General features: G+C 40.8%; 1 protein-coding gene across 1 annotated transcript in view; it reads left to right on the top strand.

The window, feature by feature from the left end:
• Positions 1-11,417: 11,417 nt before the first annotated feature.
• LOC101605591 (ankyrin repeat domain-containing protein 31-like) overlaps positions 11,418-25,676 on the top strand; it is a 163,070-nt gene continuing 148,811 nt past the window's right edge. Inside the window, exons 1-2 of the mRNA XM_045139950.1 lie at positions 11,418-11,589; positions 11,939-12,137. Coding sequence (XP_044995885.1) covers positions 11,418-11,589; positions 11,939-12,137 — 371 coding nt within the window. The remainder of the gene's footprint in view (positions 11,590-11,938; positions 12,138-25,676) is intronic.

The raw sequence follows: 25,676 nt of genomic DNA, 5'->3' as shown, positions 1-25,676 counted from the left end.
CTCCAGGTCACACTCTGTCACTTCTAGTTTGCAGCTGGAATTGAGAGGTGCCAGGGTGCTAAGGACCTTGCCCCTTCGGATGATGTCAGGTTAATAGAGGGAGATATGGTCTTGGGTAATGGGGAAATGACAGAACACACAGGTCTGAGGAATAAACTTCAGTAGACTACAGGGTGCCCATCCAGACTCAGAGAGATCAGCCCAGCTCATGTGATCACCACCGCAGATGCCAAACAGAGGAGAAAGAGTGTGTCACCTGCTTACCTGTCCTGAGTGGCAGTAGTTTTTCTCTGTGGGGAGGCTCTTGCCCTGAGTGGATAACCATGGTAGGCACACACACGAGAGTCAACTGATCTGGAAATAGACAAGATGCAGACCACACAGGCAAGAATAAAGTTAACTCTTGTATAGACTATGGAAAGATGCTTTAAAATATCTACCCTGCAAACCCTGGCACATTCACAGTCCTAGATAGGGCTGTCAGTGTGACCCCATCCCTGTCTTGTTTCCAGGTCATTTGTGTCAGGGTGTTGAAGGTAAGAGAGAACAACTGTCAGGTCTCAAGATGAGGACACAGGAGCCTGTCACCCACACATGGGACCTAGATTTTCCTGTTCCTTGAGGTATTATTGGGAAAACTAGGAGCTGTGTACAGATTCAGTCCCCTCACGGTGTCTTCCTTCTACCTCACAGAAACTGTGCTTTGGTTTAAGGAAGGTGCATGGTTTATGAGAAGGAATGTTCTGATCCTTGCCATTTACCAAGTTGAGAACTGTGAAGAGCCCCATCAAATGTCACAAAGACAACACTGAATTGCGCTGCCTCTTATAATCTCCCCTGGAGAGGCATCAAAGAGAGGTGAGACCAATTCTTTTTTTAATGCATCTCAGGGATGTGGACACTTGTTCCATAAGGTTGCCCACAGACAGCAGTAGGGTGGAGCCCAGACCCTACCAGAGCAAAACTGAGACACTTTGGAGACACCATGAGCACACTGGGGACCATATGACATAGTGTAGGGACATTCCCCACAATCCAAGCCACACTTCCTTCCAGACTGGAGATCAAGTGTTTTACTGCCAGTCCTCCTCTGTGTGCCTCTGTGCATCCACAGCAGGTGTAGGGACCAGGGCATGAAGGAATGAAGGTCTTGGTCTGAGGATATGTCCTCCCCAGGTCAGATTGGAGGAGAAGCCCAGGCAGGTGCAGGAGTCAAGGTGAAGTACACATGACAAGGTACATAGGACCTCACAGTGCCTGGATCCACACACTCCCATTCTGTGACACAGCTTTACTCTAAGAAGGCTTTTGACTTCACCTCTGGATCTTGAAGTCACAGGCCTTCCCAAAAGACATGTCCTTGTCATCACACAAGGGAATCATTTGAGTGGCCTTTGGGAGAGAAGTCAGCAGAGTCTACTCTCACCAAAGATTAAATGATTCTTTGAGTGCTTCAAGTTGTAAGCAGGCATTATGTTTGGGCTGTCTAAGAAATGAACAGAGATACTCATTTGGATGCAAAATCCACTAGGAAATAGGAACGGAGTGGGAACTTGACTCATATTTTAGGAGCTGCTCTGAAGATGATTCTCCTGAACACTCAGATTGTGTCATATGTTATAAGGGGGAGAATTTAGTGACTTTTATTCATGAAATTTCATTTCAGGGCTTGGAGGCCACCACGAGTCTTAATTTGCCTGGAATCCTGGCTGTGTTATACTTCAGACCAAGGTTGAATTGACTCTCAGTATAAATCTCTTCTTAGCACAGGGACAAGTGGTGGACCAATAGGGAGCTACCCTGCCACAGAGTCCCATTGCCCTCATTTGTTTACCCTGGAAGAGGAAGTCTATTGGGGAACTATATGGCTTCATGGACCCTGAGAGCCTCTGGAATCTCCACTCTCCTTTCATGATATTAGTAGCCCAGCTCTAATGAGGGTGTTTTGTGGGGGAGCTTCACAGATGATCTGTATAAAGACAACAATCACTAGGTCCATTCCCAGATGAAAAAGCCATTCAAAACTGACTCAGACTAGGTTTCTCCCAATGCTTTTCCACAGCTACCCTGAATTCTTCACTGTAAACCAGGATGATTATTTTTGTTGTTGTTGTTTTGTTTTGTTTTCCTGAGGTAGGGTCTAACTCAAGCCCAGGCTGACCTGTAATTCACTATGAAGTCATTACAGGGTGGTCTCGAACTCACTGCAATCCTCCTACCTGTGTCTCCCAATTACTGGGATCAAAGGCATGCGCCACCATGCCCAGCTTCAGCATGATGTTTTACACTCTTAGGCCTGGTGTCACCTTCAATGTGGTGGATATGAACAAAGAACCCTGCGGTAGCCAATGGTCATATATGTGTATGCTTAAATTGAATCAAATAATGATTTGATTTGAAACTGCAGAGCTGTGACTTTCATGTTTCTTTATTAGCATTCTCCTCCCACCAAAGAGCCACACCCATCCCTATGAAGAAACTGCAGAAATCATAAGCTGATGACTTAAGTGCTGATTGCCCATCAATAGAGCATTTGTTAAGATTTCATCCTATGGTGGTATTACATGGAAGTGGAGCATGTGGGAGGTCCCTAGTAATTGGCAACCTGCCTCAAATGAGGGTCTGTGGGATTTAAGCCCACAATGCCTCTTGTTCTTTTTTGGGTTGAGTTGTAAGCAATTTTGTGTGGCATAGACTCTTGTTGCCCTTAGTGAATGCCTACAACCACTGGAACTAAATAAAACTTTTGTATTTACTAGGTGTCTTAAGTGTTTCACTGTCTTATCATAAAACTGATGCATACAACTCCATTAAAGTCCTGGTGTCTCTGTATATGAGCTACTTTCAGAGGTTAGTGGTTCCCTGCATGGCTTCCAGAGTAACAGAAAAATCTAATGGACTTCAAAACTCCAGAGAGAATGTTCCAAAATAATACAGGTGTCCCCAAATATGAATGTCATGCCATCCATGGTTCTACTTTTAGCCTGCTGTGTCTCTGGGAACTTTGTGAGTATGAACCATTTTTCAGAAGTTCTGGGCCTCTTTCTGAGACCAGATGAGAGCTTTGAATGGGTTGTCAAAACCCCACCCCAGCTAGGCCTCACTCATCCTTCGGTGACCCTATTAAGCACCTCCTGCTAATTAGGGCCTGTCTTGTGGAAATGAACCCTTCCTCAACCTACCCCACCCTCATCCAGCAACTTTTAGACTTGTGTCCATTTTGTGAGGTTTTGGCTGCACATAGAATCCCTAGCACGCTTGTTGTGAGAACATAGGTGAGATGTGAAGGTGGATTGCTGAAGGCCCTGCCCACAATGAGGGTCTCCAAATAATGCAAATGCACCCTATTTTCACCCAGGCCCCAAACAGAGGTTAACCTGCTGAAGTCAGCCACTTGTCAATCCCTCTACCAGTACTCTCCACAATGATTCCTTCTTCAGATATTTATGGACTGTTGAGGATAGGCTAAGTTTTCCAGTGGAGAAATGGATGGCAGTGTTCAATGTCCCACTACAGATAAACTGTCTCCCAACTGACGCTGCAACCCTTTGCCAGCCCTGCAACCAACTGGACCTCACACAGCCATTGTGATTTCTTTATGACATCTCCTATTCTTATAGCCTTACACTCTCTCCTCTTGCCTCCTGGATGTCCTAAATAATGCTCACATATCATCTTTCTCACATCTCTGAGGCCCAATATGAGGCTTCCCTTATCTGAAAAAGTTTCCTCTTTGAGTCTGCTCAAAAGTCTGGGACACTAGCTATTCTGGATGATCTTTCCTTTAAAATTTAAAATTGTGTTTTATGTATTAGAGAAAGAGGCAGAGAGAGAGAGAGAGAGAGAGAGAGAGAGAGAGAGAGAGAGAATGGGCACACCAGGGCCTCCAGCCACTGCAATTGAACTCCAGATGCATGGGCCCCTTTTGTGCATCTGACTTATGTGGGTCCTGGAGAACTGAACCGGAATCCTTTGGCTTTATAGGCAAATGCCTTAATGACTAAGCCATATCTCCAGCCCTGGGTGGTCTTGACACAAATTCATAGATTCCCTTCAAATATATACTGGTCAGTCTAAAACCTTCCTTTATGAAACCATGGCATGTTTCTCTGATGTGTTCCTTGTCTTGTTTGAGTAGGGTAGCCAAAGGTCTTTCTCAATTCTGTGTACAAACATTGTGTAATTTGTGCTAAGTTTCCTCCACCTGAACACATGCATTGTCCATGTGTTTTCGGGGAAGTTTTGGATACATCATTCTTATAGGTGTTTGGACGTGTATGTGTGTATGTGTACCTGAAGGTCAAAAAGCACCCCACTACTCACATGTCTGGAGCCCATGACCACCTCACCCCTGAATTGTGGTATGTGCTATTCCAGTGACCTTGGGGACTTTGAGCCATTTTGTGAGAGACCTGGATTGAAGTGGGACAGAGTGCTTTCTGAGGCATAGTGAGAGCTCACAGTGGACTGCAGAACCCATTCAGGAAAATCTAACACAAACGAGAAAGCGTTGCCCCTATATTTATGTATACACCATGCGGGGGCCTCAGTGTGAATTGCAGGAGCCTCATTCCATACAGAGGATTCCTTGGAAACACAGTTATGTGTCTCTGGTCATTGCTATATTACACAGAGAATCAATTATCATGCACCCATTACTCTGTCCAGAGACTCTATGCTGGAGCCTCCTTGGTGGTTCCCAGAGAGGAGACCAGGACAACTATGTTGCTGAAGTTCAGAGCTGAGAGAGAGCTACAGAAGCTTCACTCCTGCTAGTTGTGGGAAGTTTGTAGAAACTCTGACCTCTATGGAAGGTACTGAAATCACTCAGTAGTGACTGTTCTGACAACCAAGTGTGGCCTGAAACAATAGTCCACCTCCCTTGAAGAGACTCTGGGATTTCTATTCATTTTCTCTTGTCCTTGGAGCAGAGATTGCCTGGGCTCTTTGAGGTGACATGGTCAGAGCCTGCCTCTAAGCTGAGGAAGGAACCCAGAAGGCACCACAGTTACTTCTGCTACAACCCTCTGTGCAGTCCTCCTCCAAAACTGTTATATTAATCAGGGATTTAACCTACTTCAGTCTCAATTGTTGTCCTGAGATCTAAGGACAGAGGTCCTCAGAGCTGTCACCAGTCCAGGTTAGTGCAGAGCATAGACTTAGGAAGCCCCAGCCCAGGTATAGGTACCCCAAATGTTTCAGCCACATACCTGCTATGAAGAGTGAAGGAAATACCTTCCCTTGTAGTAATGGGCCTAACCCCAACTTACTTCTCCAGGGCTCTGGGTATTGGAGGCATATTGTAAGGTCTATGGACAGAAGAATCCTCAGTGGACAGGTTGTGTTCCCTTCCTGTCTGCCTTGGATGTCAGAAGAAAAGGATGCCCACAGTTAACAAAGACCAGCCCCAGGGTGTGAGGAACAGGTTTTTAGACTCCAGGACAAGAGGTACCCCACAGAAGGTTGTTGCTGCTCTCAGTACACTGAAGCTCCATTTCAAGGTACCCAGGGAAAGAGTGACGCTTCATAAATGGCCGCAGAGGTGATGTATGGGGGATCTTTTGGTTTCTTTTGAGAAAGTACCTGGTGGGCTCTGACTCACCTTTATACAACCGAGTCTACAAAGAGGGGTTTTAGAGAACCTTTTTTTTTTGTTTGGTTTTTGGATGTAGGGTTTCATTCTAGCCCAGGCTCACCTGTAATTAACTATATATTCTCAGGGTACCTTGAACTGAAGGTGATCCTCATACCTATGCCTCCCAAGTGCTGGGATAACATGCACATGCCACCACTAGAGGACCTTTTTGAAGACTAACTGTGTGTCTCCATTTCACTTAGAGCCACAAAAGACTGATATCTGGGTCACACTTGAGGAAATGAATGTATACAAAATAATTGGTTCTATTGGTAGAGCTAAGAGAATGGTCAGGGGCTGGAGAGATGGCTTAGCGGTTAAGCGCTTGCCTGTGAAGCCTAAGGACCCCGGTTCGAGGCTCGGTTTCCCAGGTCCCACATTAGCCAGATGCACAAGGGGGCGCACGCGTCTGGAGTTTGTTTGCGGAGGCTGGAAGCCCTGGCGCGCCCATTCTCTCTCCCCCTCTATCTGTCTTTCTCTCTGTGTCTGTCGCTCTCAAATAAATAAATAAAAATTAAAAAAAATTCTTAAAAAAAAAAAGAGAATGGTCAGTTTGCATTATTGGAATTTGTTCAAGCAAGAAGTATTTCTTCAAAGTAAAAACAAAGTTATGTTCAGGAGAGAGGCAACCTGGCAAAATCCTATCCAAATGGAAGTCCAGAGGGCAAGCAATCTTCCACAGAGCATATGGATCTGGACTTCTGTGCCATGTAACCCAACAATATAGTAAGGCATCACCAATGTAGTGTACATCTTCCTAGAACAAGCAAAGTGAGTATGAAGAAGGTCAGAGACCAGTGGTAGATCAGGTCTCAAAGTTGCTACAAGATCACTTATAAGAGGATTAACTTGAAAACACATGCCACAGAGGAACACAGCTGCTTGAGAACAATACCATTGGTATATGTTTCATAACCAGGCATCAAGTTGTGCAGGTGGCACTTGCTATGTCACCCTTAAGGAAGACACTTTTTCCTGCTACATACTGCAATAGACTTTGATAGCAGAGAACAGAGATTGGTCTCAGCCCAGCATACAGCATGGGCATGTGAGGATTTGTAGATAAGAATCAGTGTGTCATTGCATGGAAAATTATTAAGAGGTAAAAAATCAGGAATAAGGGGTATTCTGGCCTAAGCAGACCTAGTAGGATTCTAGCTGAGTACACTATGATCAGAAACATCTTAGGGAAGGTGGTGGATGAGGACCATGATCAGATGTTGAAGGCTACACCGGAGCTACATTAACAACACTGTAGTAGGAGCTGGCCTGCTTCCATTCCTCAGTTCTGAACTCCACACATGCCACTCCTGGAAGGGTAAGAGTATGCATTTCGTTAGAGGAAATTAAGAGATACATGAAATAAGAAATGATAATGTATAAAGTTTTGGAAATCTCAGTACTCTGAGAGAACTGGACCTTGGAGGAAAGTTAGTCCTTCATTCAACAATGTGGGGATTATGCTAGAATGATCAGGTATGTGATTGTCCTGAATTCTGTAAGCAATCATGATACAATGATAAGTATTTGTGTATTTCAGCATACGAAACATATAATGAAAAATCAATATAAGGCAAAAAATGGCATACTTGTTTGTACAGAGCACATACAGAGATCGGTCCCATAAGACCAGAAATTGTCCTTTGTGAGTCAGAGTGAGGGTTGAATGATGTTATTATATGCTGTGTAGACTTTTAGTGACAATTCTTACACTGCACTACATCTATCATTTTTCCTCAATAAAAATTCACTTTTTACTTGATCAACTTTATTTTTTTGTTTCTAATGACACTTAGCTTAAAATGCACATTGTGTATTTGCATAAAGTACTGCATTTATATTCTTGTTCTATTTTTAAATTAAAAAATTTCTGTTAGAGGGGCTGGAGAGATGGCTTAGTGGTTAACTGCTTGCCTGTGAAGCCTAATGACCCCAGTTCAAGGCTGGATTCCCCCAGGATCCACATAAGACAGACACACAAGGGGGCACATGTGTCTGGAGTTTGTTTGCAGTGGCTGGAGGCCTTGGTGAGCCCATTCTCTCTCTCTCTCTCTCCCTCTCTTTCTCTCTCCTCTCTCTCTTTCTCTCTCTCTCTTTCCCTCTTTCTCTGTCACTCTCCCTCTTTCTCTCTCTTGTCACTCTCAAATAAATAAATAAAAATAAACAAAATTTCTATTAGAATGGGAGAAAATCTTTGCCAGCTATACATCTGATAGAGGATTAATATCCAGATTATACTAAGAATTCAAAAAACAAAACAATAAGAAATCAAACAACCCAATTAAAAATGGGCCATGGAAGCCGGGCATGGTGGTGCATGCCTTTTATTCCAGCACTTGGGAGGCAGAGGTAGGAGGATTGCCATGAGTTCGAGGCCACCCTGAGACTCTATAGTGAATTCCAGGTCAGCCTGGGCTAGAGTGAGACTCTACCTCAAAAAAACAAAAAATAAAAATAAAAAATAAAAAAAATGGGCTATGGAACTACATAGAGAGTTCTCATACAAAGAAATACAGATGGCATTTAAATACATAAAAAAGTGTTCTACACCCTAAACCATCATGAAAATGCAAATTAAAACGACTTTGAGATTCCATCTCACTCCTGTCAAAATGGCTACCATCAAGAAAAAAAAATGACAGTAAATGATGGTGAAGATGTGGTAAAAGGGGAACCCTTCTCCACTGTTGGTGGAAATGTAGTCTAGTACAGCCATTCTGGAAATCAATGTGTAAGTTCTTGAGACAGCTAAAAATAGATTTACCATATGATCCAGCTATAGCACTCCTAGGCATATATCCCAATGACTCTTTTCATTACCTTCAAGATACTTGCACAGCCATGTTTATTGCTGCTCTCTTCACAATAGCTAGGAAATGGAACCAGCCTAGATGTCCCTCAACAAGGGAATGGATAACATAGATACTGTACATTTACACAATGGAGTTCTATTCACCAGTAGAGAAAAATGAAATTATGAAATATGCAGGGAAATGGATGGATCTGGAAACGATTATAGTAAGTGAGGTAACCCAGGCCCAGTAAGCCAAATGCCGCATGCTCGCTCGCTCTCTCTCTCTCTCTCTCTCTCTCTCTCTCTCTCTCATATGTGGATCCTAGCTACAAACTTTTAGACTTGTGTGTGAGCTAGAACCAAAAATAAGTAGCAGAGGCCACTAAGCTAGAAAAAGGCTACAAGGGATGGAGGATAGGGAAGGACTTTCAGTGATGGTATCTTATATATGGAAGTAGATGAACAGATTAAAGGGAGTAGAATGGCCTAAGTGAGGCCAGGGAAAGAAATTGAGTAAAAGAAGTGTGGAGAGAGGGTCAATCAAAATTCAATTCAAGATATTCTCATTAAGACACATAAAAGCCTAGGTTTTTTTTTTTTTAATAATGGCATATTCAGAAGCCATAGATTGCTACTAGAAAAATTTCAGTGCCAGGGATGGGATACCTTCCAGTGAATTGTTGGCCAGGAAGCCATGTTGCCACTAAAACATTACAGGCTATTGCCAAGGCCCTTTGTTTCCCACAAGCAACAGATAGTAAGACTCTATTGCTGAAGACTTCACATGCCTAGGCAACAAGGTCACTGAGAAATCAAGCTAGTCTTGAGTTGAAAACCTTCTCTCTGTAGACCAGCCAGCTGAAAGCTGGAAAAAACTGCACTGCATGCAGCCCTATGAGAGACAGAAGTCATCAAAAGTGAAAATAGTGGAAACTAGAAGCCTCAAATTTGGCCAGACAGGCCAAATGACCAAACTGGTACAATAGGGACTTGTCTGCTCTGGGGGAAAGCAATTGCATTCTAGTTCAACTAGAGACCCTCTCTATGGGAGGGACTACATACCGAGTACTGAAAACCTAATCAAAAGCCTGTGGCAGGGGAGGTCATGAGCCTTAGGGGTATAAAGCCTGCTCTTTTCCTGCTAAATGCATATATTATTCTCACTGAACTGCCCTGAAAGCAATACACTTAATGTTCATATTCATATATAAACCTACTCTCACTTTTGGTTAGCGAAGCTGTTCTTTTCAGATGGTGGTAACCACTGGGTTAGCCAAAAGGCAACACACTGCTGAGAAGAAGTGACAGAGGAGTGTCCAGCACTAAAACATCTCTATCACACTCTCAGAGGCTCAAGGTCCATTGTGGAAGTGGTGGTGGAAAGACTGTAAGAGACAAAGGAAGGGTACCACTGCTTATAATGCAACTGTCCTGACATAAATTGGCCTTGATATCCATGACCTCGCAGTACCTAGCAATACATTCACAAGAGCCTCATAATAGGAGGAAAAGTCATCAAAATAAAAGAGAAACTAATGTAGAGAAGGAGGGAATATGATGGAGAGTGGAGTTGTGAAGGGAGAAGGGGAAGGGAGGGACTTATTATGGATTATTTTCTGTAAGTATAGAAGTTGTCAATAAAAAAATAAAAAAAATCTGCCCGGCGTGATGGCACACACCTTTAATCCCAGCACTAGGGAGGCAGAGGTAGGAGGATAGCCATGAGTTCGAGGCCACCCTGAGACTACATAGTGAATTCCAGGTCAGCCTGAGCTAGAGTGAGATCCTACCTTGATAAACAACAACAACAAAAAATTTAAAATAATTCTGTTGAAAACTAAAAAGCAAGCATACCTGATAGCCTAGGCCTATGCAGAATTAGGATCATTGATGTCACTGTTTTTTCCTTCTACATATTGTCCCACTGGATGCTATTTAGTGGCAGTGACATGCACATAGCTATCATCTCCTACACCACCACCTTCTTCTGCAATCCCCCCTGAGCCTCCCCACTGCTCTTTTTGAGAAATTTGTCTGTGGTAGCTCTCCTGCTCCATACCTTTGCATTCTAGAATTGCTTGTAGTCTGACCATCCATGTACCACCACACCTGGCAAAAGCTGGTATTTTTAACACAAGCTGCTAGAACAACTGGATATACATGCAGTAAAAAATAAGCTTTATGCTGTGCATGGTGGCACACGCCTTTAATCCCATCACTTGGGAGGCAGAGGTAGGAGGATCACCATGAGTTTGAAACCGCCCTGAGACTACATAGAGAATTCCAGGTCAGCTTGAGCTAGAGTGAGACCCTACCTCGAAAAGCCAAAATACATACATAGATACATACATACATACAAACAAATAAACTTTATGTTCTAGTTCAGAATGTACATACACAAACAACTTAGAGTTAAATCATAGATCTACATGTAGTGTTAGACTCCTGTCTTCTATAGAAAGCAAGGAAGAATATATTCATAAGTTCTAAGGGAAGAGTATCTTCATGACCTTGCCTGAAGCAAAGATTTCTTTCTTTCTTTCTTTCTTTCTTTCTTTCTTTCTTTCTTTCTTTCTTTTTTTTTTTTGAGGGAAGCTGAACAGACTGGCCTCTTCTTCATTCAAGAGAGTGAGCGTGAAAGAGAGACAGAGGGAGAGAGTTAGAGAATGAGAATTTGCCACGAGATGTATGCCTGTGAGTTCCAGGCTAACCTGAGACTACAAATCAAATTCTAGGTCAGCGTTGGGTACAAGTCAGACTCTACCTCAAAAAAAAAAAAAAAAAAAGAAAGAAAGAAAGAAAAGAAAAGAAAGGAAGAAGATAAAGAAAGAATAACTAATTTAAATATTTTGTGGTATACACTGTCTACCTTAGGGGATACTTGAAGAGGGTGTGTATCAAAGGAATGAGACAGAAAAGAACCACTTAGTGGACTGAAAAAAATTCTCCTTTGGGTCTAACACCTCATTTCTTTAAGAACAGGCGGGGATGCAAGGGGAGGGCAGCAAAGTGTGGCAGATCCCATTAGGACCCCAAGCACCAGGTGCTGGTTCAGTCTCGGGTCTGCAGCATGACTGCATTCCTGATGGTCATGTATCAACCTCAGTTTCCCCCTCACTGGGTGAACTAGGCAGTGAAAATCCATGCAAAGTAGCCTTAGGTAATGGCTTAGTGGGAGCTTGAGCATGGCGTTGTGGGCCACTTCATGCAGGGGAGCCTGCGATATATCTGGCTGGAACTGACTCCAGGAAGCATGGCTGTAAACGCAGACAGGGGGCGTGACACCAAGGGGGCATGGCCAGAAAGAAACCTGAGGTCCTGATTGGTTGTGAGTGCAGGGGGCGTGGCCGGAAGTGAAGCTTGGCTCAAGCCTCTGAGGAGGCTTGGCGCACTTCGGCGCCTTGCTGGCAGCATGTGAGGCGGCTGAGCCTGGGAGTCTCTTCCATGCTCGAGGCTTCAGCAGCCCAGTCCGACCTGGCTGTTGCTGCAAACTCGCTTATATTTTGAAGTCGGCATTTCCCTTGCGCTGCAAATCTTTGTTTCGCTTGCAAGCAAGGGGAAAGTCAAGAAGAGTCAAGACCCAAGACCGCAAGAGTGCGACGCCAAGATGGAGGAAGGCGCTTGGGCCTCAGAGAGCGACAGTGACGAAACAATCATTGAAGGCTCGGTGACAGAGAGTGAGGAAGGCGAGGAGATATACAGGAGAAGGTGACTGACCGCTAGTGTTCGGGGACTTCTGTTCTGTGTGTGGGGTGTGTGTGGGGGGTTGTTCGTGAGAGCGACAGCGCCTCGTCGGGGCTCTTAGGTGGGCGGTGGCGCCGAAGCCGAGTCGCTCAAAGGCTGAGGCTCCACACAGCAGCAGCCGAGGCCGCAGCCTCTTGCCCGTTCTTGTCGCTATGAATTTGAGCAAGGCAGTGTGTTACGTAGACCATAGTGGGAGAAATACAGAATTTAGAAGGAGTTCACGAGAACTTGTTACAAGAAAACGAGTCTTGTGGAGCAGGAACGGGTCTACAGGGATGGAGGGGAACTCAACTGTGGGTGGAGCTTTTGTGGGAATAGAAATTCCTTTGGGAAGAAAGACCAGGTTTAGAAGCTTTCTAGGTAGGATTTCTGGAAAAATTGGTAGTAATAGTCAAGAAATCCTAAGGTTCCTTTAAGTAGGGGGCCAGGATAATGGGCAAAGGGGCAGTATTCCCTGAAATCTTAGTTCTTTAGGAAGGGTGGGTATAAGCTTAACCTTCTAGAAATGTTCGGGGGGGGGCATGTCATTTCTGGGAGAGAAAGATATGAGGGGGAAAAAAACAGGTTCTTTTTGCTGTATCACTGACATTTCCTACATTTAGCCAAGGAGAAAGCTATTCAGTCTGAAGTTCTACTATCGTAAATTGCATATCCATTTTTTAAATTTATATTAGAGTGAGAGAGAGAGAATTGGTGCTCAAGGGCCTCAGCCACTGAAGTTGAACTCCAGAAGCTTGAACCGCCTATTTGGCATGTGCAATCTTGCACTTGCCTCACCTTTGGTGCTTCTGGCTTGTGTGGGAACTGGAGAATCAAGCTTGGTCCTTAGGCTTTGCAGGCAAGTACCTTAATGGTAAACCATCTCTCCAGCTCTGCATACTCATTTTTTTTTTAATCTCCTATTCCTCATTAAGGCCTGGAACTCCAGGACAACTTCAGGCTTAGGCCTTGGCTACCCTTGCCACTTCCAGTATTTTTTTTTTTTTTTTTTTTGGTTTTTCGAGGTAGGGTTTCACTGCAGCTAAGGCTGATTTGTAATTCACCATATAGTTTCAGTGTGGCCTTGAATTCACAGCGATCCTCCTACCTCTGCCTCCTGAGTGCTGGGATTAAAAGCGTGCATCACCATGCCCGGCCCACTTCCAGTTTTTTTTTTTTTTTTTTTTTTTGTGGGGGGGAAGTTCTGAGGTAGGATCTCACTCTAGTACAGGCTGACCTGGAATTAACTATGTAGTCTCAGGTTGGCCTCGAACTCTCAGTGATCCTCCTATCTCTGCCTTCTGAGTGCTGGTATTATAGGTGTGTGCCACCAGGCACGGCCCCACTTCCAGTTTTGAGTGGAAATAGTTGCCATTACATTATGTACCTGTGAGCAAAAATAGAGCTGTGTGTGTGTGATGGGGGCACGTAGTCATGATAGCAACCTTTGCCTGTCCACCTCAGCAGGGCCAAAATGATGCTAGGTGTCCTGGTGGCATTTAAAAAAACTCAACTTTTACTCATATTGGAGCTGTTAAGTACTGCTGTACAGGTTTAAACGTCTTGAAACTGAAAAAGATTCATCACCTACCATTAGCTTTGGTCTAGATAATGGTTCACAGAAATTTTTTTGTTGTTGTTTTTTAGGTAAATAACTGTGATGGCAAAACTGGTTTGTATTAAACTGGGAACATAAGACTTCCATGTCAGGATTCCAGTCCATCAGTCTTTTTGAACATGGTCTCTGTGTTAGATAGGAAAAATAGTTCAAAGACGGGGCCACTGCCTTTGAGACAACTTAAGGCTTGTAACAGAGTTAAGCAGATAATTTCAATATAATATGATAAATCCAGAGGTGTAGGCATTTTGTTCAGAGTGGTTTAGGAGCCCTGAGAATTCTAACCTCAATGTGTGTGGTTATCATTTTGCTGGATTGACTTCATAATGAAGCTTGCAAGTGAGCAACAACCAGCCACACAAGGAACAGATTATATTCTCTTTTTTTTTTTTTTTTTGGTTTTTTGAGGTGGGGTCTCACTCTGGCTCAGGCTGACCTGGAATTCACTATGTAGTCTCAGGGTGGCCTTGAACTCTCGGCGATCCTCCTACCTCTGCCTCCCGAGTGCTGGGATTAAAGGCGTGCGCCACCACGCCCAGCTCCGAGATTATATTCTTGGCAAAGAAAGTGAATGGGAAAAGAGGAAGATGTGGAATATAGCACTGAGTTGTGTATTTTAGAATTACAAACAGTTAAGTCTTACAGAGTTGAAAACTATGAGATGGGAAGTGATTAAAGAGAAAGCTAAGTAAAGTCAGGCAAACCCTCATTCATCCTATCTTTTTTTTTTTTTTCCCGTCCTATCTTGATAGGGTGTTTGTAACATTTTAAGGGGAAGGCTAAAAGAAGATTTCTGTTAACTCTGGCTTATGTTATACTAGGGATTTCTAATTTTAGAATCATATTGGAATCCTGTTAAATTGTGGATCCTAATTCAGGAATTGGTGGGGGGGGTAGGTTCTGCATATCTAACACACTTCTAGCTTAAAGTTGTTACTAATAGAGCAAAGACCCCCTTTTGCAAGAAAAAGTTGTAGAGCTTAGGTTTGGGATAAGTTACAGACTGTGTCGAGTAAGAACCTAGCAGAAACCATAGGAGTGAAATTCTTTTTTTTTTTTTAATTTTTATTTATTTATTTATTTAGTTAGTTAGTTAGTTAGTTAGTTAGTTGAGAGCGACAGACACAGAGAGAAAGACAGATAGAGGGAGAGAGAGAGAATGGGCGCGCCAGGGCTTTCAGCCTCTGCAAACGAACTCCAGACGCGTGCGCCCCCTTGTGCATCTGGCTAACGTGGGACCTGGAGAACCGAGCCTCGAACCGGGGTCCTTAGGCTTCACAGGCAAGCGCTTAACCGCTAAGCCATCTCTCCAGCCCAGGAGTGAAATTCTTTATACTGTAGAGTTGCTATGGCATCAATTACCATGTCTTGATTTAGCTTTAATCTATTGATATGCCAGTGGGCAACAGACTTGGTGCTGATGGTTTAAGTTTTCCATTAAAAACAAAAATGTTCAACTATCATGAACAAGTAGGTAAATAAACAAAACCCTTAGTAACAAACTTCTTAGTCATACCTTAGTACAGAAAATTTCACATTGTATTCCTGGATTCTGGAAAATTATATTTAAATAATTAAAAATTTTAAATTTCTTTTATTATGGTGGGAAAATACATTTTACCCTAAATTTATTAATTTAAATGTTTTAAGTGTGTAGAGTTACTAAGTACATTCACGTTGTTCTGCAACCATCACCACTGTTTCCATCCCAAAGTGACATTCATGAAGTAATAAATTGGCTGGGCATGGTGGTGCCCACATTTAATACCAGCACTCAGGAAGCAGAGAGGTAGCAGGATCACTGTAACATTGAGGCCAGCCTGACACTACAGAATGAGTTGCAGGTCAGCCTGGGCTACAGTGAGTCCTAACCTTAAACAAAAACCAGTAATTCCATTCCTTTCTGTCTCTACCCATGGCAACCACTGTGTTTCTATGTCAGTGGATTTGAATACTCTGGGTTCCCTGTATGAGTAATGTAATTGTCCTTTGTGTCTGGTTATTTCTCCTAGCACAGTGTCTCTCAGGTTCATCTGTTGTGCATGTATCTGTATCTTTTAAACAGAATGATTCCATTGTGTTTGTATACATATTTGTTCTTGATGGACATTTAATTTTTCCCACTTTTTGTCTACTGTATATGATAATTCTATGAAGATTCAGATTATAATGGTGTTTCAAATTCCTGCTTTCACTTCTTCTGCATATATACTCAGAAGTGAGGTTTAAGTCTTTTTTTCTAAATTTATATGTGTATGTATGTGTGTGGGAGGGTGTCGCCAGGCACTCTTGCTCTTGCAAGTGAAAGCCAATGCAAATGGATTTATGTGGATATTGGGGAATTGACTTCAGGTCATCCAGCTTTGTAAGCAATCACTTTAACTGCTGGGTCATCTCTAGCTCCCTGTTTAAGTTTTTGAGAAAGAAATACACTATTTTCATAGTAGCAACATCATTTTATGTTCTCACTAGCGATGATTCTGATTTCCAGTTTCATTGTGTCTTTACCACATTTGTTGCTTTCATTTTTCTTTTTTTTTTGTTTGTGACACAGTGTCTTAAGTAGCTCTGACTAACCTTGAACTTGCAAAGTAGCTGAAAATGACCTTGAATCCTGATCTTCCTGCTTGCTTCTCTCAAGTGCTACGATTATTGATGGGTACCTTCCTACCATGCCTAGAAAAGATTTTTAAATCTTAACTTAATAAATCACAGCCATCTAAATAAGTGTGAAGTTGTTTCTCACTGAGAGTGTATTGTGCATTTTGGTGTGTGTATGATATAGGTGAGTGTGCCCCACAGTGTATACTAGAGGTTAGAGGACAACTTTTGGGTATTGATTCTTGCTTTCCACCTGGTTTTGTGGCAGTCTCTTGTTCACTGTTCTACTTGCCAGGCTAGCTGGTCCATGAGCTTTTGGGGAATCCTGTCTCAACCACCCATCTCATGATGATCATTCTGGGATAACAGCAGCTCACCAAAACTTCTGGCTTTTACATGGGGTCTGGGGATTTGAATGAAGGTACTCTTAAGTGGCAGTGGCTTTACTCGCTGAGCCATCTTCCTGGATCCTCATTGTGGATTTGAATTATATTTCTCTAATGATTAGTAATGTTGAGCATTTTTATATTGTTAATAGCCATTTGCTGTTACTTTGTGAAACTATTTGAAATATTTTCCTAATATTTTATTTTAATCATTTTATCTATGTATTTATTAGATACAGAGGGACAGAAGGAGAGAGAGAGAGGGAGGGAAGGAGGGAGAGAGAATGGGCTTGACAGGGCCTCTAGCCAATGCAAAGAACCCCAGATGAATGCACCATAATGTGCACTTGGCTAACATGGGACCTGGAGAATCCAACCTGGGTCCTTAGTCTTTGCAGGCAGGCACCTTACCCACTAAGCCATCTCTCCAGCCCCCTTTCATATAAAAAAAAAAACAAAAAAAAACAGAAAACTTAATACTTAAATATGCCAAGTACTATACTCACTGTGGTGATTCATTGCTATTTCTTTCTTAGTTTTATATCCCTCACTATACCTGGAGCTTCTTGAGGGCCAAGCATGGTGTATCTTTTTTCTTTTGCCGTGGGTCCTGACTGAGACACAGTATGAGGTACATCCATAAATTAACAAATCATGCCCCTATGCATTAGAAAATGTATCCTCCCGTTTAGTCCTGTAATTTTAATCTCAACTTCTCTCTGTTATTACAGAGAAATATGAAGGATAAAAACACAGCCAGCAGTTATGGGTGCTTAAATGATCTCATGTTTGCATTTGTTCAGGTACCATGGACACCCTGTGCTCAATCCACAATAATAACAGAATATTTGTACGAATGAACATGACTGACCATAGAAGTATCTTTCCTCTTCGACCAATTTTATGCTTAGTGTTTGGTTTTGGAATAGAAACACTCATAGTAGTATCATAGAATTTTATCAAGTTTAGCTAAAACAACAGTTAAATGTTAGTGTTCCTTTTGGTAACATCATAATAATCTCTGTCTTCTTTCTGTCTTTGAAAGTCTGCTCTTAGATGAAGACACATCTCTTGGAGCTAAGTTCGTTTTTCATGCTGGCACAAATGGAATGTGGCAAGGTGAGAAAAATATTTCATTAAACATTATATCAATTTCCCAAGTATTATCATTGCTGCCCTCTTACTTTGCATTTAGGCTTACTGTTAACTTTGCACAGTTTCTTATTGGCATTTGTATTAGACCATAAGGTATAGCATTGCAAAGTGTACCATTGAGTAGATATTTAAGAATCCTGGTAATGGGTCCAAAAGTTATTGAAGTGTCACCTGGATAGCTCTTCTCATCCATCCCTCAAATCTCTTTTACCCCAACACCTATCTGTAAAAGTACGTAAGAGTTTTATTTTTCTGTTCTTTTATTTATGTATATACAATACTGTCTCTTAAAGTCCTTCCCTCTCCTCTCTCCCTAATAGCCTTTTTCTAGCTTACCGGCCTCTGCTACCAATTTTTTGTTCCAGCTCACACACAAGGCTAAACATTTGTAGCTAAGATCCACATATGAGAGAGAACATGTGATATTCGGCTTTCTGGGCCTGGGTTACCTCACTTAGTATGATCCTTTCCAGAACCATATATTTCCCTTCAAATTTCATAATTTCATTTATTTTTTTTTACCAATAACTAGAACTCCATTGTGTAAATTTACCACATCTTTAGTATCCATTCATCTGTGTATGTACATCTAGGCTGGTTCCATTTCCTAGCTATTCTGAATAGAGCAGCAGTAAACATGTTTGTGCAAGTGTCTCTAAAGTAGTGAGAAGAGTCAATAGAATATATGCCTAGGAGTGCTAGAGCTGGATCACATGGTAAATCTATTTTTAGCAGTCTCAAGAACCTCCACACAGATTTCCATGATGGCTATGCCAGATTACATTCCCACCAACAGTGTAGAAGGCTTCCCTTTTTCCTGCATCCTTGCCAACATTTATGGTCATTTGTTTTCTTGATGGGAGCCATTCTGACCAGAATGAGATGGAATCTCAAAGTAGTTTTAATTTGAATTTCCTGATGGCTAAGGATGTAGATCTCTTTTTATTTGTTTTATTTTTTGAAAATATTTAATTAATTAATTTATTTGACAGAGAAAGAGGGAGAGAGAGAGAGAATGGGAGCACTAGGGCCTCCAGCTACTGCAAATGAACTCCAGATGCTTGCGTCCCCTTGAGTTTCTGGCAAACATGGGTCATGGGGAACCAAACCTGGGTCCTTTGGCCTTGCAGGCAAACTCCTTAAACACCAAGCCATCCCTCCAGCCCTAGATCTCTTCTTTAGATGTTTATATGCCATCTGTATTTCTTTCTTTGAGAAGTCTCTAATTAGAACCATAACCCATTTTTAATTGGGTTGATTTATTATTGCTTTGTTTTTTCAGTTCTTTGTATATTCTGGATATTAATCCTCTGTCAGATGTATAGCTGGCAAAGATTTTCTCCTATTCTGTAGATTTTCTCTTTGCTCTATTCACAGTGTCATTTGCTGTACAAAAGCTTTATAATTTCATGAGATCCCAGTGGTTGTTTAGTGGTTTTATTTCCTGAACAATTGGGGTTATATTCAGAAATTCATTGCCTTTGTCAATATGTTGCAGGGTTTCCCCTACCTTTTCCTCTAGCAATTTCAGAGTTTCAGGTCTGATATTAAGGTCTTTGATCCATTTGAACTCAATTCTTGTGCATGGAGAAAGACAAGGACCTATTTTCATCCTTCTACATATAGATATACATTTATCTTAGCACCACTTTTTGAAGAGGCTGTTTTTTTATCCATTGAATATTTTTGGCATTTTTTTTTGTCAAAAATTAGATGGATGTAGCTGCCTGGCTTAACATCTGGGTCCTCTATTCTGTTCCATTGATCTACATGTTTGTCTTTGTGGAAGTGCCTTGCTGCTTTTATTACTATGGCTTTGTAATATAGCTTAAAATTGGGTATGGTGATACCAACAGCCTTAGTTTTTAGTTCAAAATTGTTGTGGCTATTTGAGATTTTTCCTGAATCCAAATGAATTTTAGGGTTGAATTTTCTATTTCTGTGAAGACTGCTATTGGAATTTTAATGGGGATTACATTAAATGTGTAGATTGTTTTGGTAAGATTGACATTTTAACAATATTGATTCTTCCAATACAAGAACATGAGATGTCTTTCCATTTCTTAAATTCTTCTGCAATTTCTCACTTGTAGAGATCCTTTTCTTCCTTGGTGAGATTTATTGAAATGCACTTCATCTTTTATTTGAGGCAATTATGAATGGGAAGGATTCCCTGATTTCATGCTTGTTGCTAGTATGTAGGAAAACTAATAATTTATGTGTGTTTATTTTGTATCCTGTTATGTTACTAAAAGTGTTTATTAGCTCTAACAGAAGAGTCTTTAGAGTCCTTATGTATAGAATCATATCATCTGAAAATAATATAATTTGGTCTCTTCCTTTCTAATGTATATCCCTTTTATGAGTGTCTCTTGCCTTATTGCTATGCCTAGGACTTCTAGTATGGTGTTAAATAAAAGTAGGGACAGTGGACACCTATGTCTTATTCCTAAATTTAGTGTAAAAGCTTTGACCTTTTCACCACTAAATATTATGTTGGCTGTAGGTTTGTCATAAATAGCATTTATTATATTGAGGTATGTTCCTTCGGTTCCCACTTTCTGTAGGACTGTTACCATGAAGGGATTTTGGAATTTGTTGAATGTCTTTTCTGCATGTAATTTTTGTCCTTCAGTCGATTGATATAGTCCAGTTATATATATTTTGTTGAACTATCCCTGAATCTCTGGGAAAAAAGCCTGCTTGGTCAGGGTGAACTATCTTTCTGAAATATTCTTTTATACTGTTTGCCAGTATTTTTTGTTCAGAATATTTGTATCTATGTTAATGAGGAAAATTGATCTATAATTATCTTTTTCTCTTCTGTCTTTGTCTCATTTGGTATCAGGGTGATGTTGGCTTCATAGAAGGTGTTTAGTAGAATTCCTTCCTTTTCTGTTTTAAGGAAAAGTTTGAGAAGCAGTGGTGGTAGTTCTTCCATGAAGATCTGGTAAAATTCACCAGTTAATCCATCTGGGCATGGAATTTTTTAGCTGGGAGATTTTTTATAACTGCTTGGATCTCCATACTTGTTATAGGTCTATTTGAATTATTTATCTCAGCATGATTTAATTTTTGTAGGTCATATGATTCAAGGAAATCACCCATTTCTTTCAGGTTTTAAAATTACAAGTGTATAAAGTCTTAAAGAATTTCCTTATGATTTTCTGAATTTCTTCTATTGTAATGATACCATTTTCATCCCTAAATATATTAATTTTGTCTCTTCTGTCTTTCTTTTGGTCAGATTTGCTAAGGGTTTGTCAATCTTGTTTATGGTTTCAAATAAAGCACTCCTTGCTTCATTGTTTCTTTGGATTTTATTTGGTTTCTTTATATTTCATTAATGTCTGTCTTAATCTTTATTATTTCTTCCCTTCTACTGATATTTTGTTTGACTTCTTCTTCTTTTTCCAAATCCTTAACGTGAACTACTAAATTATTTACTTGTGAACTCCCTAATTTCTTAATATAGGCACTTAGAGCTCTAAATTTTCCTCTTAGCACTGCTTTCATTGGGTCCCAAAGGTTTTGTTATGTTGTACTCTCATCATCATTTGATTCTATGAATTTATGGTTTTCCTTTTTATTTCTTCAATGACCCTGTCATCATTCAATGGAGTACTGTTTAGTCTCCATGAATTTCTGTATACTTCATAGTTTTTCTTTTTGCTGATTTATAGTTTAATGCCATTGTGGTCTAATAGAGTGCAAGGGATTATTTCAGTTTTCCTATATTTGTTGGGCTTTACTTTGTGTCCTAATGTGTGGTCTATTTTGGAGAATGTTCCATGTGCTGCTGAGAAAAGTATATATTCTGCCACTTCTGGATGGAATGCTCTGTAGATATCTGTTAGGTCCATTTGTTCCATGACATCATTTAATCCAGATGTTTGTCTGTTTGTTTTTGCTGAGATGACCTGGCAATTGATAAGAGTAGTGTATTGAAGTCATCCACTACAATTGTGTTTGGTGTTACCTATGACCTTAAGTCTAATAGTGTTTGTTTGATGAAATTGGGAGCCCCCATATTAGGTGCATATACTTTTAAGGTTGTAATGTCCTCCTGTTGGAGTATTCATTTTATCAGTATAAAGTGGCCTTCTTTATCTGTCCTAACTAATGTTGGTTTGAAGTGTGTTCTGTTGGATGTTACAATAGCAAGCCCTGCTTGTTTCCTAGGCCCATTTGCATGAAAAACCATTTTCCATCCTTTCACCCTAATACAGAGTGTATCTTTAATTGATAGATGAGTTTACTGGAGGCAACAAACATCAGGATCCTGCTTTTCAATCCATTCTGCAAGCCTGTGTCTTTTGGTTTAGCCACTGGGGCCATGACAGTAAGAGTTATTTTTGAAATTCTTCTTGTTTGTAGTGCTTCCTGTTTCCCTTTACTCTATTGTTTTAACTGTTATTTGAGCATTTTTTTTTTTCTGTTTCTCCTGTGTGTGCTTTGCTTTCTGTTCAGCATGAAGGATTCCTTCAAGTATTTTCTGTAGAGCTGGCTTAGTTGTCATAAATTCTTTTAGCCGGTTTTTGTTGTGGAATGTCCTTTTGCCTTCAATTTGGATAGATAGCTTTGCAGGATAATGTATTCTTGGTTTACAGTTGTTATCTTTCAGAGCTTGGAATACATCTTTCCAAGCCATTCTGGCTTTCAATATTTGTGTTGAGTAATCTGCTGTGATCCTTATGAGCTTGCCTTTATAGGTGACATGGTGTTTCTTTTTCCTCTCTCTAACTGCTTTCAATATATTTTCTGTTGTGTGAGTGTTTAGTAGTTATTTTTATAACATGGTGAGGAGAGGTACTTTCCAGGTTTTGTCTGTTTCGTGTTCTAAAAGATTCTTGTATCTGCATTGGCATTTTTTCCCAATTTCGGGAAATTTTTCTATGATTTTGTTGAAAATGCCTACTAATCGTTTGGATTGAAATTCTTCTCCTTGTATTATACAAAGAACTCTTATGTTTTATCTTTTGATAGTATCCTGAAATTCCCATTCATACTTCCTACTAGCTTCCATTTCTCTTTGTTGGTCTGTAGTATTAGAGCTGCCACCTGGTCTTCCATTTTAGACATTCTGTTCCCTCCTTAATCCTTTCTACTGGTAACACATTCCATAGAATTTATATTTGACTGCCTGTGTTTTACAGTGCTAGTATATCTGCATGTTTGTTTTTTTCAGTATTTCTAGTTCCTTACTCATATCTTGTAATGACCTCCTTATTTCATTAAGCTGGTTTCCTGTGTTCTTTTCCTAAGCTCAGGAGTTTGTTTTCTTCTTTTACTTTTTTCAGTATAGAAACATTTTTTTAAAAAATCTTTGTCACGCATTTCATCTAAAACAGTTTCATGGGAAGCCATTTTTGATGGATTTATAATTTTTGGTGGGATCTTATTGTCTTGATTCTTTGTGTGTCTTGTATTATAATGTAGTGATTTTTGCATCCTGAGTTGATTTGATGCTTGGGTTTTGTAATTATCTGCAGTGCTTTTAGATTTGGAAATCCATCTTTATGCACCTTCAGAGTAGGCATTAAAGGTGCCAATTTGTAGCTCTTGTACTCCAATCCAACAGCAGAAGAAATCCTAGGTGTTGATTTTGCCTGCCATTCAAGTATTCTTGTGGGGTGGGTGGAGCAATTTATTAGCAAATTCTAAAATTCAACTCAGTAATATACACATTCAATAATAACCAGTACAGAGTATGCAAGTGTGGGTATTGAAACAAGCAGATTACCTTATAATGCCAAAATCTATAAGGGTATATGTTGTTCTACAATATTAATCCTGTCAGCTGGGAGGTTGAGATTTCTGTTCTTAAATGGGTTCTAGGTCAGTCTGGGTCTGATTCAGACCCTGTCCCCAATAATGACAGAAGAAAAAGACAAAGGCCCTATGTATCTGAAAGCATCAAAGGCAACAGTAATCAACCCCCAAATACACCTTAATTGAGAATGATAATGCCAACCAAGGATATGGAACCTATAATCTGCCCTGACATGGAAAGAGAGATTAGCACTTCCAGCACAGGCCTGTATATCTGCTTTTCTGTCAGCCAGCCTTGTTACCTTTTGGGATGGCTTCAACTCTCACTAATGATGAGTGCCCATGTCAATTACTCCATGTTGTGCTGTCAATCTGGCGTTCTGATCAGCTGTGCTGGATGCCCTGCCACAAGGAGCTAAATGCATTTTCCATAGGGTGGTGGTGCTGTGGGTTAGGGGATGAGAGATTGTAGTAAGCCTGGAGTTATACTGGAACTGCTCAGTTGGTCCCACCTGTGTCCCATTCAGCAGCTCATTATCTAATCTCTGCTGCTTCCCATTCAGGTTTCCTGACTGTGCAAGGAAGCTGATGAGTTGGAAAGACACCTTGTTTGGTTTCTGCTCCTGCAGCTGGGTGCCAGGTGGGGGTGTGGATCAGTGCAGAGAGGGTCCAGTTCTGCAAGTGGTTTCTTGGGATTCTGGCCTGTTTCCTCCTTTCTCATAGATCTTAGTCTCTCCTGCTTCTCCACTCTGGCTTATAAAAACCTGTACACCTTCACTTTTTTGGATCAAGTGTATATTTTTTCTGTGGTTTTGCTTAAATCCCTCCCTAGGCTGGATTGGTGTGACTCCTGTGCAGCCATCTTGCTCAGAAGTCCTCTTTTTTAAAATTTTATTTATTTGAGAGAATGAGGGAGAGAGAGAAAAAAGGAGAGAGAGAGAGAGGTACAATGAGGGGGGTGTGAAAATGGGCCCACTAAGGCCTCCAGCTGAAGCCACTGAAAACGAACTCCAAATGCATGCACCATCTTGTGCATCTAGCTTATGTGAGTTCTGGGGAATTGAAACTTGGTCCTTTAGCATTGGAGGCAAGTGCCTTAACCACTGAGCCATCTCTCCAGCCCATAACTGACTTTTTATGTTGATTTTGTTATCCTTCAACTTTGTGTCACATGTTTTTATTAACATTTATTTCTTCCTCTTGTCTTACTCTGTAATTGAGACATGAAGCACTGCATTAAGTTAGAGTGGAGAGATGGGCCATCCTTGTCTCACTCCAGGTTTTGTAGGAAAAGGTCTTAGTTTTTCTCTATTTAATGTCATTGGCTATAAGTTTGTAACATACAGTTTTCAGTATTTTAGTATTTTGAGCAGGTTTTTTTACTTGAGATATCTTTGCTTTATGAATAAAAGCATTCATAGATGTAAACTATGTTAGAACTATGTTAGCTATATCCCAGAAGTTCTGGTAAGTTATGCTTTCATTTTCATTTGAACCATTTTTTTAAAATTTCCTGTCTGATTTTGTCAATGACCCCCTGATTATTCAAGAGTATAGTTCAATCTCCATGTATTAGTGTGGTTTCTATAGTGTTTTCTGCTGTTGTTTTCTAGATTTCTTACAGGGTGTTCTGATAAGATATAAGAGATTCCTTTGATTCTTTAGTATTTAGTGAGACTAGAATGTGATCTATTTGATAAAAGGTTGCACAAAATGTAAGAATGTGTATCTGCATCTTTGGATGGAATATTATGTACATATCTGTGAAATTAAATTGATCACTGGAATATTGAAATTTCCTTTATGGTTTATACTGTGCATGACCTTTCTAAGTTTGAGAGTAGGGACTTGGAACATGGCTCCAAAGTTAAAGGTACTTGCTTACAAAGATGGTTGGCCTGGGTTCAATTCCCTAGTACCCATATAAAGCCAGACACAGCTGGATGTGGTGGTGCGCACCTTTAATCCCAGCACTTGGTAAGCAGATGTAGG

Source organism: Jaculus jaculus, chromosome X (genome assembly GCF_020740685.1).
Source record: "Jaculus jaculus isolate mJacJac1 chromosome X, mJacJac1.mat.Y.cur, whole genome shotgun sequence".
Lineage (NCBI taxonomy): Eukaryota > Metazoa > Chordata > Mammalia > Rodentia > Dipodidae > Jaculus > Jaculus jaculus.
Note: the sequence above shows the minus strand (reverse complement) of the source record. Positions and strands in the feature narration are given on the sequence as shown.